At 37.4% G+C, this 15374-nt stretch overlaps 2 protein-coding genes across 2 annotated transcripts in view; one reads left to right on the forward strand and one right to left on the reverse strand.

Moving 5' to 3' along the window:
* The window catches only part of LOC127834029 (probable serine racemase), a 32731-nt gene that overhangs the window by 15631 nt on the left and 1726 nt on the right, over positions 1-15374 (forward strand). Inside the window, exon 7 of the mRNA XM_052359592.1 lies at positions 8302-8429. Coding sequence (XP_052215552.1) covers positions 8302-8429 — 128 coding nt within the window. The remainder of the gene's footprint in view (positions 1-8301; positions 8430-15374) is intronic.
* Positions 8793-13665, reverse strand: LOC127834021 (uncharacterized). Its single transcript, XM_052359580.1, has 2 exons — positions 13156-13665; positions 8793-10896 (listed from the first exon to the last, which is right to left on the reverse strand). The coding sequence occupies exons 1-2, from the start codon at positions 13658-13660 to the stop codon at positions 9911-9913; spliced, it is 1491 nt and encodes a 496-aa protein (XP_052215540.1). The 5' UTR covers positions 13661-13665; the 3' UTR covers positions 8793-9910.

Here is a 15374-nt window from a genome sequence, read left to right on the forward strand (position 1 = left end):
CTAAACAACAGGTATGCTTATGGCAAGCGGTTCGACGCATAATCCCAAGAAACTAGGTTTCTCATGAGAACCTAGGTTCTCACAATGAGAACCTAGGTTCTCAGAATGAGAACCTAGGTTCTCATGAGAACCTAGGTTTTCAAATGAGAACCTTGGTTCTCATGAGAACCTAGGTTTTCAAATGAGAACCTAGGTTCTTGTGAAAACCTAGGATACCAAACGAGAACTTAAGTTCTCAGAATGAGAACCTAAGTTCTATGTGTCAATGAGAACCTAGGTTCTCATGAAAAACCTAGTTTCTCATGAGAACCTAGGTTCTCAAGCGTAAACCAAGGTTTTCAAATGAGAACCTAGGTTCTCATGAGAAACCTGGTTTCTTGGGATTTCATAAACCTTGGTTCTCATGAGAACCTAGGTTCTCATGAGAACCTAGGTTCTCGTGAGAAACCTGGTTTCTTGGGATTTCATAAACCTAGGTTCTCATGAGAACCTAGGTTCTCATGAGAAACCTAGTTTCTTGGGATTATGCGTCGAACCGCTTGCCATAATTAACCTCCAGTTGTCTCCCATTGCTTGGTACACGCTGGCGGCATATGTGTAAAATGAATAGAAATAGGCGTGAAACCGTGAATGTTTCTCCCCAAGAGCATTTCCTGAACAATGTTCAGACAATGCTCAGTAATATTCTACGAAACTTATCTGTTGAATATTTGTGACAACAGGCATTAGCCGTTGGTGACCGCTTCTTGTTCATGTTTCCGTGCATGGGTGTTCTTGAGGAATGAAATTAGTAAAGTAATCGGTCGACATTGGTCTGAACGCGTTAATAAAAAATTGAACTGTTTATGAAATACATCTTTAATTGTAAATATTATTTTGAGACTAAAAATTCAGATCAATCGTTACATAATACATTGTTACAGCATTGAATGAGTTTCAAATATTCAGTTCCCTTGTTCGGGCCTCAAACGACTGTACGGTACAGTTTTCTATTTTAAGTATGTATGTGACCTACATGTAGGAAGCAATCAGTATGGTATAAAGTTTTATCTCTATTGATTATGTGTAATAATGTATTATTCAATCGTAAGATATCGGCAACATTGCAAGAAAAACTTATGCGCTAAAGACTTTGCAAACATATTTCAATAACTTGAGATATCTGCAAAAATAAAGTTCTTAACGGCGTGTTTTCATTCTGTCCAGCCCGTGTGTAATCATATGTGAACCCCATTGATCCTGCGCCCTAAATAATGTGTCCCGTATTCCAAACGAGCAAGTTTACGCCGTCCGACGCGTAATTCTGAAAACCTAGGGATCTGAAAACCTAGGTTCTCTAAGAACCTAGGTTCTCAGAGAACCTAGGTTTTCAGAGAACCTAGGTTTTCAGAGAACCTAGGTTCTCAGAGAACCTAGGTTTTCAAAGAACCTAGGTTCTCATGAGAACCTAGGTTTTCAGAGAACCTAGGTTCTATGAGAACCTAGGTTCTCATAATGAGAACCTAGGTTCTCTGAAAACCTAGGTTCTCTGAAAACCTAGGTTCTCTGAAAACCTATGGTTCCCAAATGAAAACCACGGATATGGCAAGCAGTTAGACGCATAGTCCCAAGAAACTAGGTTTCTCATGAGAACCTAGGTTCTCATTCTGAGAACCTAGGTTCTCATGAAAACCTAGGTTTTCAAATGAGAACCTAGGTTCTCATGAGAACCTTGGTTTTCAAATAAGAACCTAGGTTCTCATGAAAACCTAGGTTCTCATTTGAAAACTTGGGTTCTTGACGCCATGTGCAATCTTCAAGCGAGAACCTAGGTTCTCATTTTGAGAACCTAGGTTCTCATGAGAAACCTAGTTTCTTGGGATTATGCGTCGAACCGCTTGCCATATATGCTGAACAACGTCAATAATGCAGTTCACAGAAATCGATCCAGCAGGGTGTGCGATTGTTATACATTCGTCCACTTGAAATAAACTGGAATTTCTTGCCTTCTTAGTGAGTTTTTGGAATAACTGAGTTTTTGCCATAATTTCATGCAATATACTTAATGAACCATGGGATTATGGTTCTACGACCTTTTAAGTCTCCTGTACAATTATTTTCAGGAAACTTCTTCACAGGTCAAATATCATATCTCAGAGAGACATGTTTTTACTGATCCAAACAAGTGCCACTACATGTCTGGCCATTATTTAGTTATCTCTACAGAAGAACGTTTTTCTGTTAGAGTTTCAATCCTTGTTACTTGTGCAAGGATAATTCCATCAGAACTGTATAAAGGTTCTATGGAAATTCTTTTTTGACTGGGTATTCGAGAGCATAGTTATAACCTTAATCACTCTGCTGGATACATAGAGGTTTTTCTCATCTTTTTCTTGATGATAAGAAATGTGTTCTTTTCTTCATTAAGGGATAGAGATTATGCTTTCGTGTACCTTGTTTTGTGTAAGTCATCACAACTCTTTGCTTTCTTACCTATTTTGGAACTGATCCAAGCTATGGAACGTCAACACTATGTTTTTCGTTCCTTTACCTTCTTAAGCGGTTTTGGCTTGTGTTATATGTATTGGGATGCTTAATTATCTTCCTATGAACCTTTTTTCATCAGGCTTATTAACAGTTCCATTATAATTTAAGACGATTTTCCTTCTTATTATGGCTTTTACCATACAGAGACGTGAAATTCATGCTTTTTCTGTTGAATACGACCAATTCCAGTTGGATATAATGTCGTCTTCACTTTGTTGTGTCAGCCAGGATTCCTTGCTTAATATCAAGTCCTCTATATGGCTTCTAAAAAAAACCTTCAAGTTTTTCTTAAACTGGTAGTCACGAAGATGAGGATAAACTTCTATGGACAATCGGGGCTTTGAAGTTCTATCTCAGCAGTGTTAGTCGGAAATCCATTCGAGGTTCTCAAAAGACACTCTTCATTTCCCTAAAAAAGGGGGAGATGTGTCTGCGGCTTCTATTTCTCGGGGTTAGACCTCGACTAAGGCAAGTTACTCTTATCTCTATCTAAGGATTCATTCCTATTTAGGATCTGATCGCATGAATTAAGAGCTCTGTCTGTTATGTGGACATATATTAATCACAGCCCACTTTTTGACGTGCTCTAAGCTGTTTTCTGGAGGAATCCGACCACCTTTGTCATCTTTTTATCTTCGTTTTCTGAAGTGCCAACAATACAATTCGTATATGTTTGGGCTTGTTGTGGTTTCACTAATAGTAGTGTCTTCTTTACGACATAGACATATTACTTTGTCCGAGAAGTCATAATTAAAACCGTTTTAACGAAGATTACTTGATTACCCTTGTTTAGGGTTTTGCTATCATTAGCTGATAACCCTGTTTATGGGTTCTACTGTGTTGGAAAAAATATACGAAACTTCCCACCGCAGCTGCAAAATCAGTATGAGATAGCAGGTCAGTATGTATGACATTAAAACAATTTTTTAAAATAAAATTCATTTTGATTATTAAATACTTACCTGCTATCGGTAAGTCCCACCTCCCACCCCGCTATTTGATTAATATTTTGTATATATATATTCAATCTCTTGCACGACGGTTACATTACATTCACCTGTGTGATGGGTACAGAACGGACTATTTTTATGAAAACGTCTCATTCATGTCATGATTATTCCAAGCGTTCATCATGGATGTTACAGTATACTCAACAATCTCTTGCACGACGGTTACATTACATTCACTGCATTAAAGAAAACCATCTCATACCATAATATCTTATATCAGTCTTAATTAGATATTATAAAATTGATATGATTTTTTGATGTTAACAAACCCACATTCATACATACGTCGAAGCAATGCCTACCGTCACTCAATAAAAAATATGTTCAATTGTTGACATTTATGAAGTGCGTGGAATGATTCCATCTGCGTAAATGGGCAATAAAATAGTTCCAAAGAGTTGCATTAAAACTCGCAAGTTTTTGCACGATGTATCGTAAATTTAAAATTCCTATTTCATAATTTTTGCCTCTGATCCTAAAAAATCCAAATCAAATGTACTTTGTTTGTTCGTTTTTGCCCAGTTTCTGGGCAAAATGGCATACTGAGCCTTCCGCAGAGGTGTATGTGAGAGCAAGGAACGACAACTCTGCGTGGAGATTGATATACATTGAAAGAATATTGAGGGTTGGTTACCGATTTTTGGCTAGGTTGCATTGCACTATGTTTAACCTGGCCTGTATTACGGTATTGAGGTGGCGGATTCCCAGTTAAAATTCCGGATTAGTTAATTCCCCTTGGAAAGGAGAAGCATGAGATAGCAGGTAAGTATTTAATAATTAAAATGAATAAAAAAAATGTTTTAAACCGTGCTTACCGAATTTTGAGCATCGTATCTCAATAAAAAAAACTAAAAAAACGTGTGCAATCGGTTAACACTCAACGCTTCAAATAATTAGTATGTGTGTCTGTCCATTTTCATCAGCCAATTCATTCCTACTTATAGGCTGTGATCTAAAATTTCCTGATTATTTTCATATTTAATTATTTGTTCCAATAATTTTCATTACATGTAATCCTCATTGTTCCCTGTTCTTATATAACTTCGAAAAGTCGTGTTATATAGGTATACATGTATATTTAAAAACACTCATATGAAGAAGTTGGGTTTTGCATAAGCCAGCGTTCCAGTACAAACATTGTGTACTTTCTTGAAAAGTTATTAATTCCATCTCTCTGGAGAGCCAGATCAATTATCGGACAGCCCGTTTGCATATCGTCAATCAAAGTAAGAATATGTTACCGACGTTTCTCCGTTTGCTTTTAATAGCACAGTCTGCCACCAAATCTCAATCCAAATGAATCACGATTTGATTTTTTATTTACAAAACGCAATTTGATATTAATGTGTGATTTGAATGTGCGGAAGGAGACTGCGTCGTAATAAAATGCTAATATACCACGTTTTTTCCTAAATATTTAAGAAACTACTGTTAAAAATATAAATGCTATTTGAAGACACATACAATTATATGATTTGATGTGATATCAGTTAAATCTAAGCAAGTTTACAGTTTTAATATATTTAAATCGTACCTCTACACTGATTTCGGCCTAATACAAAGGTGTCTGATATGTTTTATTTTACGTAAGTAAGTGTTTGTGTAAGTCGATATTTGGAGGTTTGCGCTATTATTCGGAAAAAGTCATACTATTGTTTAATACAGGCTCGACAATAATTGCAAGATATGCGGCTCGACACATATAAAACTACTCATAGACAAACCTCGCCATTTTAGGTGGACTATTATATATGAAATATATATAGTGGAGCTATCCTACTCACGTCGGCGTTGGCGTTAGCGTTGGCGTTAGCATGCAAATGTTAAAGTTTGCGTACTACCCCAAATATTTCCAATGTCCCTTGACATATTGCTTTCATATTTTGCATACTTGTTTACCATTATGACCCCAACCTATAAACAAGAGCAGACGTCTGTATCAAGCGTTTTGACAGAATTATGGAACCTTTTATACTTAGAATATGCATATTATTGATAAATCTTTGTTCAAGTTTGCGTACTACCCCAAATATTGCCCGTGTCCTTTGACATATTGCTTTCATATTTTGCATACGTGTTCACCATCAAGACCCCAACCTATAAACAAGAGCAGACAACTGTATCAAGCATTTTGACAGAATTATGGCCCCTTTTATACTTAGATTATTGAACATTTTGCTTAAATTGCCATAAATTCTTTATTTATGATCACATTTGATTCATACTGTAACAAGTTACTTGTTACAGAACTCAAGCCATAACTCTAAACATCTAATAATTTCTAATATATATCTCATATTGTATTTTTACTTAGTAGTTGTTAAATGAATAATTATAGGCTATGTTTATATTGCAAATGCAATATTATTATGACTCATATAATTTATTGTATGGTTACTTGGCCATTGCCCAAGTATCAATGTTAGGCTAATATAGCCTATGCAATATAATAGTTAAAATGAGATTTTACTCACCAGTAATTTACTGGGGAACTGTTGAAACTGTATTTAATGATTTATTGATGTGTTGTTATTTTGCAGTTTTTGCTAATACTTAAAATAAGTATGATTCTGAAAAAGGTCACCCTTTATATATAGCCTAATGGCTAAATGAGATTGTTAATGTAAATGTATGTAATGCAATTTTTTGCAGTTTTCTCACGTGAACTTACTTGTCAAACGTCATTCGCATCCGCCATCTTGTTTGGAAGCTGTCATTGTCTATTTGGGAAACGCGGCGTTTGATATCATATTTTTGTCTATTGAAACCATATGTGGTGCCATTTTATTCATAAAATATTGTTCTTTTTAAAATATCAAGTAAACGCCACATTATAATTGTAAATAATTGTAGTTTTGCATCAGAAGCTAAATTTTCTCGGAATCATTCGTTTTAGAACGCCAATGTCACTTTGTTACGATTGTTTTCATTGGTCTGGATTTCATAACCTGTTGCCTGATTGGCTGATACTGTCTATAAAAGAAGGAGTTTCAGAAGGCAGATTCATTCAAATTTCCAACTCTGAATCAACAACATCAAAAAGTAAAAATAAGATAAATAAAATATAATCTAAATAAATCGTAAATTTAAACCCTAAGTATACCCAAATTAAAACAACTTGAAATTAACTGTCAAAGGGTGAGCCTTAGATGTACTTTATTATTCACGTTTTATTTACAAATGTTGTTAAACTTGTTTAGTGTGCCTTGTGATCCAGACTTTTAAAGACGGAAAAATAGAACGTTTAGTGAACCGTCAAAAGCTTTCGTTATTTACCTTATCATCAACCAGACATACGCGACTACTATAATATATAACTCGCCGTCCTGATAAGTCTTACAATACATTTACAAAAAAACACTTACCTGACATACCACAATGCACTCCACCCAAACCATCCCCCATGCTCCACCCCAGAATCCCCCCCCCCAATTTTATTTTTTTATTTTCCTTGTTTTTGAAAGATCATCTATTAAATTACCACACACCCACATTATAACCCCCCCCCTCTCCATGATGGGTTTCGTTATACTGTCAAGCACTCGAATAGTCAAGCGCGCTGTCCTAAGACAGCTCTTGTTATGCTTAGCCTCAGCTGATAAATTACACAACAATATGGCAGTTAAATGTTATACCTCTACATATATATATATATATATATATATATATATATATATATATATATATATATATATATATATATATATATATATATATATATATATATATAATGTAATGGGGATATTGTAAGTTAACCAACGTGCATAGGAAATCTGATATGGACTATACAATAATATAAAAGCTCTATAGACAAGATTTTAAATGTGTATGCATTAATATGCAATACACTGCATAACAAATAGTCCAGGTTGGATAAAATAAAAAATGCAAAGAGACAAAAAAGAAATCTGCTTTTAATTTAAATATATAAAATGTAAATGATCAACCATTATTTTCAAAATCAGAAAGTAAGCCTACTATCTTTTTAAAGATATTTCTTGTTATAAGATCATGCCCCCACTTCTTCAAACACGGCCCACCGTGTTTACAAGCTTTTCGGTTATATGGCCGTATAACGTTAATAACGCAGGGACGGTACAAGGCAGTGTTATAAACACGCGTGTCGAGCACTCATTTAACAATAATGTCGTCCATTGTTTGGGTATTTATTGTAAATATTGTATTATGAATTAATATGGCTTGCCTTTTTTGTCTAGGCGTGATATAGACTTACAATAATATGTTTTTGTGAATATGCCTGATAGCCATCACAGACTTAACTTAACCCATTTATGCCTAGTGGACTCCCGCATCATTCTAAATTGGATCAATTTATTTCCAAAATAAGGGATGCCTAGTTTATTTATTTCTATATTTAAAACATTTCTTACAGAAATTCCTTTAAGCAAGCAGCGCAGACCCTGATGAGACGCCGCATCATGCGGCGTCTCATCTGGGTCTACGCTGTTTGCCAAGGCCTTTTTTCTAGACGCTAGGCATAAATGAGTTAATACACATGTATTAGGATCTGTTAACTTTGAAACACCAACACATAACATTTATCTTAAAATGGACTGTTGTTTTACTATGTTATAACGCTTGTGTTTTAAGTTGACATATATCCAATTGATTTGAGCTATTGTTATTGAAGCATGAATATCGATAAAACATATATTGTGTGTGCTCATATTTGTATTTCTACCTAATAGTCGCAAACAGAGTTTTATTAATCGCGAACGTTGATCGAAACACTCCGTATTTCCAGGCGAGCGACTATGGCCAAATCCTCCTCGGGTTTTGGATACAATTGCAGACGGCATTCGTTTGCAGCAACTAGGTCACGTGACTTGGCCTATCATTCAGGAGGTCGTCGACAAACAAGTGTTCACTGTAGTAAGTTGTGGGCAATGATAATGACGCAAGTATATGCATATTAATTATTTCTTAAGAATGCATGTCACTGCGATTTTTATAATATTTTATGGAGGAGATTGGGGAGGTGGTGGGTAAAGCGGATTTTTTCCATTGTTCCTTTGTTTAGCCGCTTGCCTTCTAGAACACTAACAATGAACTGGTTTGATCCGGTTCTAACCTTGTTTACAGGGAAAATAGCCGAGCGTATCCGATTGTTCTGTAGATAGGCTACAGTCTATCTGATTGCCGTTCCTTTCACCCAACGCATAAAAAACACTGATACGGTATTTCGTATAGTTTGTCCTTATGCAACTGGGTGGAAGTAACACACAAAACATACGCTGTGGTTAAATGGTCATTGACTGACCGTTTTTAATATGTAACAAAAGTTCCAAAACATATAACAATATATACACCAATATAAATAACGTATGACAAAAGGAGATCAAACAATAATGTAATTTGGTAAAATGTGGAGGTTTCTTTAGAAAATGGCCAAAAAGATAGCTTGCTATCTTCCCCCACATTTTAAAACGGTAATGTAGAGGTCCCACCTGTCTGGCACGACTTACATGTAGGAATACAATAATAAACTCATACTTTGGCATCTTGTGAACAAAATGGGAACTGAATGGCTCAAGTATAACAAGTATGTAAGAAATAACACATTTTTCAACAGAATCACAAAATATTCTGACTAGAATAAAACATGTAACGTGGAAATGCATCAAAGACTATTTAAAGCAAGACAAAGTAAATAATGTCAGTAACGTCAATAAATTAACAAATTCTACACTAACCATATATATGTGTAATTATCAGTACACATTGGCTTGATAAAGTAGAAACTTTGATACAAGCAAACAAACAAATATAGGACGCTACATTACAGTGGCGCATTAAATGAAAATGATGGAAACAACAAAATGTATATACAATGAATTGTTTGCTCAATTCGATACAATGTAGTTGAACACATCTAGAATGTGAAAAAATATACGACTTAGTTGTTTTTCGATAGCCAGCCCAGGCAGGTATCGAATAGATTGTAATTACGAAGTATTGGCAAACATATAGCGCGTGAAGAAAAATAGCAGTTGGAAAATTGTTGTCGTTGACAGCCCAAGCAGGCAACGAAAATGTTTCCGATACAAAGAGTGAGTATCTTTCACAGTACTTAACACATACAATGACATTCATATTGGAAAAAACACAACAAAGTTATAGAAATGCCACAAGTAAAAATGGTACATGATATATATATATATACATATATACAGGTAACTGGTAAATCTGGGATTTTTGTACCAGGACAAGGCTAATCTCAATTGTTAAGGTTTTAATTAATGTCAGATGGCACGTCTGTTCAAAGCAACCAGCCCAAGCAGGTTGCTTGATAGAGAGTGCTGTTATCATCAAGGTATATTATGCAATGCTCTTTGTCTGCGGGATAAGACTGGTCAATTATCTGTAATTCTGATGTACTTCTGGAAAGCGTTACTATGCCAACGACCTAAATGTCTTATCTTAGCATCTGAGTACCCTCTTTGAGCACAGTCAGTAGCTTTACCTATACGAAAGCTGTGTGATTTGTACCATTTGCTGTCCAAGCCACAAAATCTTAAACACGATGATAGCTGTTTATCAAAAATTCTCCTAGGGACAGGTAAACCAGAAGTTAAAGTAAAAATAGGCCCCGGATATTGACCACGAACTGATATGTAGTCCTTCAGGGCATGAACTGCAGATTGTTTTGTATGGCCATGTGAAAAGTTGATTGTGTGTGGTTTGCCATTATTATGCTTAAACCTGTGGTAAGTAACCGATACTGAAGAAGGTGCTGTAATGGAATCAAACTGAATGTCCGCTAACTGTAAAATGAAAGACTTTGTAGATGGCTTGCAGCTTGCAATCTCGCTGCAACGAGCAAAAGCATGAAATGCAAATAGAAACATGGCAGCAAATAGTTTTTCATGGTAGTGAGTTTCGCAAGTATGCTTTAGAGCAAATATTAATTTATCTAAAAGATCAATAGTGATAGGTAAGCGCAAGTCGTAAGATGGTGACAAGCGTTGCGCACCTTTAATTAAGGACGATATCAGGAAATGACAAGTGGGGTCTGTCACATTTTGCAGCTTATGTGCATAGCTTATGCCTGAAAGGTAAGTGGTAATGGATTTCACGGACATAGGTTTTTGGTGAAGGAAAGCCACAAACAGGGCAAGAGTCGTGACAGAAAGGGGCAAAGAGATAGTAGAAATGGAAAAAACTTGACAAAACTCATGAAATAGCCGCCAACCGCGCTTGTATGTCTCCATAGTTGAAGGTGCAAGAGAAGCATTTAGCAAATGTTCAAACCCTTGCACAATACCTCTGGCTTGAGATGTGGAGCTATGACTGTAGGATGTGGGTTGCAGAAGGGCGCTAACGCTTTGAACCGTTGAATCTGAAATCGAGAAAGACTGTCTGCGATACTGTTGTCTTTTCCCCTAACATGACGGGCTCGGAAGATGATGTTTAGGTCGAGACATTGCAAAACCAGCTTTCTGAGCAGGTACATTATACAGCTTATTTTCGAGGTTTGCTTGTTTATGATTGACACTAATGCTTCATTATCAGTGTTGAAAACCACTGTGTGATTCCGCCAAAGGGACCCCCATGTGAATACCGCAATGACAATAGGATATAATTCAAGGAAGGTAATATTTGCTTTATGCCAGCTTTCTGGAAAAGGCCCATAAAACCAATTGTTCTTGTAAATTGCTCCGTAACCTTTTGATCCAGATGCGTCTGTATACAAGCCAAGACTATCGCTGGAGAGTCTTTTTTCATTGATGAAAAAAGAGGTCCCATTGAAATGTGTGAGGAACCTTAACCACACCATCATGTCATGTTTTGCCGGAGACCTTAACTTGACCCTGTAATGTAACTTTTTAACACCAATAGACAAATCTATCAGGCGTCGTAAGAAAGCCCTCCCAGGTGTGACGACTGAACAGGCAAAATTTAGTAGCCCTATGATGGATAAGAGTTCACGGAGTGTACAGGTATTTCTTGATCTTAAGTCGCACAGAAGCCTAGCTGTTTTTGCAAGTTTGTCTTTAGGTAGACGGGCCTGCATTTGAATTGAATCTAATGTTATGCCTAGGAAAGTCATGACAGGTGATGGAGAAAATGTTTTCTCTGCATTCAAGGGTACCTTAATCAACGCACACATTTGGCAGAAAGAGTCTAGGGCCTCTTTAGCTTCATGAAAGGTTGGTGCAAGAAAAAGGAAATCATCAAGAATCTTGACAATGTGACGAATACCGAACTTGTTAATGGCTATCCACTTCAATGCAGAGCTAAAAGTCTCAAAAATCCTACAGCTTGACGAAGCTCCCATTGGGAGGCATTTGTCATAGTAGTATTTGTTATCCCATCTAAAGCCTAGAAGACCGTAGTCAGATGGATGTACAGGGATAATGCGGAATGCTGAACAGATGTCTGTTTTGGCCATGTATGAATTTCTACCAAGGGATTTGATTATTTTTATAGCGTCATCTACATTTTCATAAGAAACTTCTGTGAAATCTGGCGGGATTTGCCCATTTACTGACGTTCCAGTGTGACGAGGGTATGACAGGTGGTGAATCATTCTAAAATCGCCAGATTCCTTTTTTGGAACAACTCCAATTGGCGATACTTTAAATTCGGCAAAGGGTTGTTTGTCATACGGGCCATTTATTCGTTCTGCTTGCACTTCCTTGGCTAATTTTCTAGAAATTATCTCAGGATGCTCTTTTGCGGATTTAAGATTTGGGCTATCAGAGCTAGTTCTATCGCCACAGAAATTAAGTTTAAACCCAGACTTAAAACCTTCCACGAGATATTTTTTGTCGTCAGCATCATAACCATCTAGAAGGGTATGTAATATTTGCCAATTGACAGGAGTGGGTAAAGGATCGTTACTTATTATTTGACCTGTTTTGTTGGTTAGACCTGTTTTGGTTGTTAGAACTGTTCTGGTTGTCTGACCTGTTTTGGTTGTTTGACCTGTTTTGATGTGCTTGACCTGGGTTTGATTTGAACCTGGACTGATCGGCTCCTGAAGTTCTATTCCAGCATTTAAACTGGGGATGATTGCCGGAGCATGTTCTGCATCTGTGGGAGAAACTGCAGCCGTTGCATGTTTCTCCCCTATTAAACCGGTTACAGGTTTTACTGGGTTGGCCCGTTTGTGGGCCGGTTGACCGAAAGGGCTGCCTCTGATTCAACGCTTTGATGTAAAGCTCGTGGTGAATGGAGTCCCAAGGGAAGGGGTGGTTTTGACGTAACTGACGAAAGTTTGAATCGTAGAAATGCCAGTTTCCACGGGCTTTGGCAATAGCGCGTACAGTGTTGCAGTACTGCGCTAGTTGTTCGGCAGAGTCTGGATATTTTTGCCTATACACTGAAGAAAAAACGGCAAAAGTATCTGTCCACTGCTCGATGTTTAAAAATTTTCGTGAGGTCATAGGGGTCAGGGACTGTATACCTTCACTAGAAATTGTTATGTTAAAAGTGTCAGCAGACTTACTGAAAGCAGTGGAAAAATCCACAAATTCATTAGCCCAAATTTTTTCTTTGACCTTGAGGGGAACTGAAGCGTAAAGAGGTATGGACGGTGACATTTGAAGGGATATAGAATTATTCAAGATTGATGGGATCCCAGAAATACCAGTACCTGTGAAAGTGCTATGTTCTGTTTGCACAATGTTGTAGTTTGGAAGATTGTTCCAGTGTCCCTCATGTTGGATTGATTGAATCCCACGATCATTCAGATGCTGTTCTTGATCAGTCATTGGAGTGGATGTCTGGGGCATGTTTTTTCCCAAAATTTCAGAGATCTTCCGCTCCACTAAGCTCTCCAGTGTACTGGAAATATTGTCCACTATCTGTCTTGTCATTTGTGTGTGTACATCGACACCAGGCTGGGATTGGTTGCCGATGATTTGGCTTGTTAAATGAGAATCGCCCTCATTTACAGCCTGGGATTGGTTCCCGGACAGTCCAGGCGTGTTTAAAACCGGTCTTCTTGCTGCCCTATTTCGGGTATTTTCAGTTATTGCCAAAATGGCAGGGTCATTCGTGTTTACACTGGTTGTGGCGGTATGTGAGGCCGTTGTTTTCGCCCTTTTCTTGGTAATTGTCGGTGGAACATCGCTGTTCTTCCGTTTCTTCGGAGGCATGTTGGAGCTGAAATGAGTTCGAAGCAAACGTTAGCAAGTTCGCCCCTTTTTTATAACTGACTATCCCTGAACCACACTCTTGACATGATTTATCTCGCAATGACTTAAATTTATATAGCAAAGTTAAGCCATAATATTATCATACCATGGAATTGATGTATAAACAAGTAAGTTACAGTGCACCTAAATGTGTTAAAATAAATCCATCCACAATTCACATCCAATCAAATGTGACACGCACATTTAACCAAATGTGACCGCGCTAAAGCCTACAGGCTCGCAGACAGTGGGATATACTACACAAATTAGCTCAATAAATCCATCCACAATTCACATTCAATAAAATGCGACAAGCACACTCAACCAAATGTGACCGCGTTAAAGCCTACTGGCTCGCAGACAGTGGGATATACTACACACAAATTAGTTAAATAAAACGTCCACAATTCACATTCAATTAAACGTGACAGGCACGCTCGATCAAATGTGACCGCGTTAAAGCCCACAGGCTCGCAGACAGTGGGAGGTATGACAAATACAAACAACCACAATTCACACAAATAATTTGACCGCGTTTAAAGCAAATGGCTCGCAGACAGTGGTAATAAACCTTAAAAACCCACCACAATTCACCAAAATGTGACCGCGATAAAGCCTAATGGCTCGCAGACAGTGGGGGTATGTTAAAACAAAAAAGAGAGCCCAATCACATTCACATTACAAACAGACCTGTATGCAGCCGACTGGCTGCATAAAGCGAGGTATATCAAATATAATTATAGTAAAAACAACCATACAATCTACATGAAAACAATACACCTGACCGCATTTAAAGGCTAGCAGTCACAAACACTGGGTATACTATATTAGCTGACACTGGCTACATATGTAGCAACATATCAAATAAAAACTGTATTAAATGTACACCTAGTTCGAAATCAGTTTTTAGTTACAATGGAATTATCTGATTCATCAATTATGTAATATAAATGCTTATTTCGATCGTATTATCGTATACTGCTTTTAGTGACCAATAACCAACATTCTGGACATTTGCGATCAGCATTGACTTTGATTTCATTACATATTGGAGTAGTGAAAAGCAGATATATTAAAAATATACTCCCCTAGAATACTTTATGTAGAATTCTTCACAGCTCTCATAACTGCATGCCGCAACGACCTGTAGAAGCGATATTGACCAAATTGGGTAAGGTGGACCCCGTCTGCTGCAAATATCTGTGTCTGAGCACCGAAGAGACGTCTGTGACTCCAGAATGTAATAGATGGATGAGATTCCAGTAATGTCTTTAGAATTGAGTTTGCGTGACGTCGTTTTGCCTCGTATTCCTCTACGCTTACATTCCGAGGCCTCAAACGTGTGAACAATTCACATATAACAACCTTCTTTACACTGTAGTCCTTCAAGAGCAGGATGCCAATCTCCTCTAATGTACTCGCCACAGTTAATGGCAATATCCCGGAGTTTGTGCCGATCCCACAATCAATGTCGTTCTCACCGAGCTGAATTACAACAACTTGTGGCTTGTGAATTGTAAGGAAATTGTCAAATCGTCGCTTAAACTTGTCAGTGCTTACGTGTCTCTGGTTATTTCCGCAAACGCACAGCCCACCTAGGCCCATATGTATCACCTCGCATTCTGTCAGGTCGTAGTTGGCAGGCAGGGAATGATGCCGAAAGCTCTCATGTATT

The sequence above is a fragment of the Dreissena polymorpha genome, chromosome 1 (genome assembly GCF_020536995.1).
Source record: "Dreissena polymorpha isolate Duluth1 chromosome 1, UMN_Dpol_1.0, whole genome shotgun sequence".
Taxonomy (NCBI): Eukaryota; Metazoa; Mollusca; class Bivalvia; order Myida; family Dreissenidae; genus Dreissena; species Dreissena polymorpha.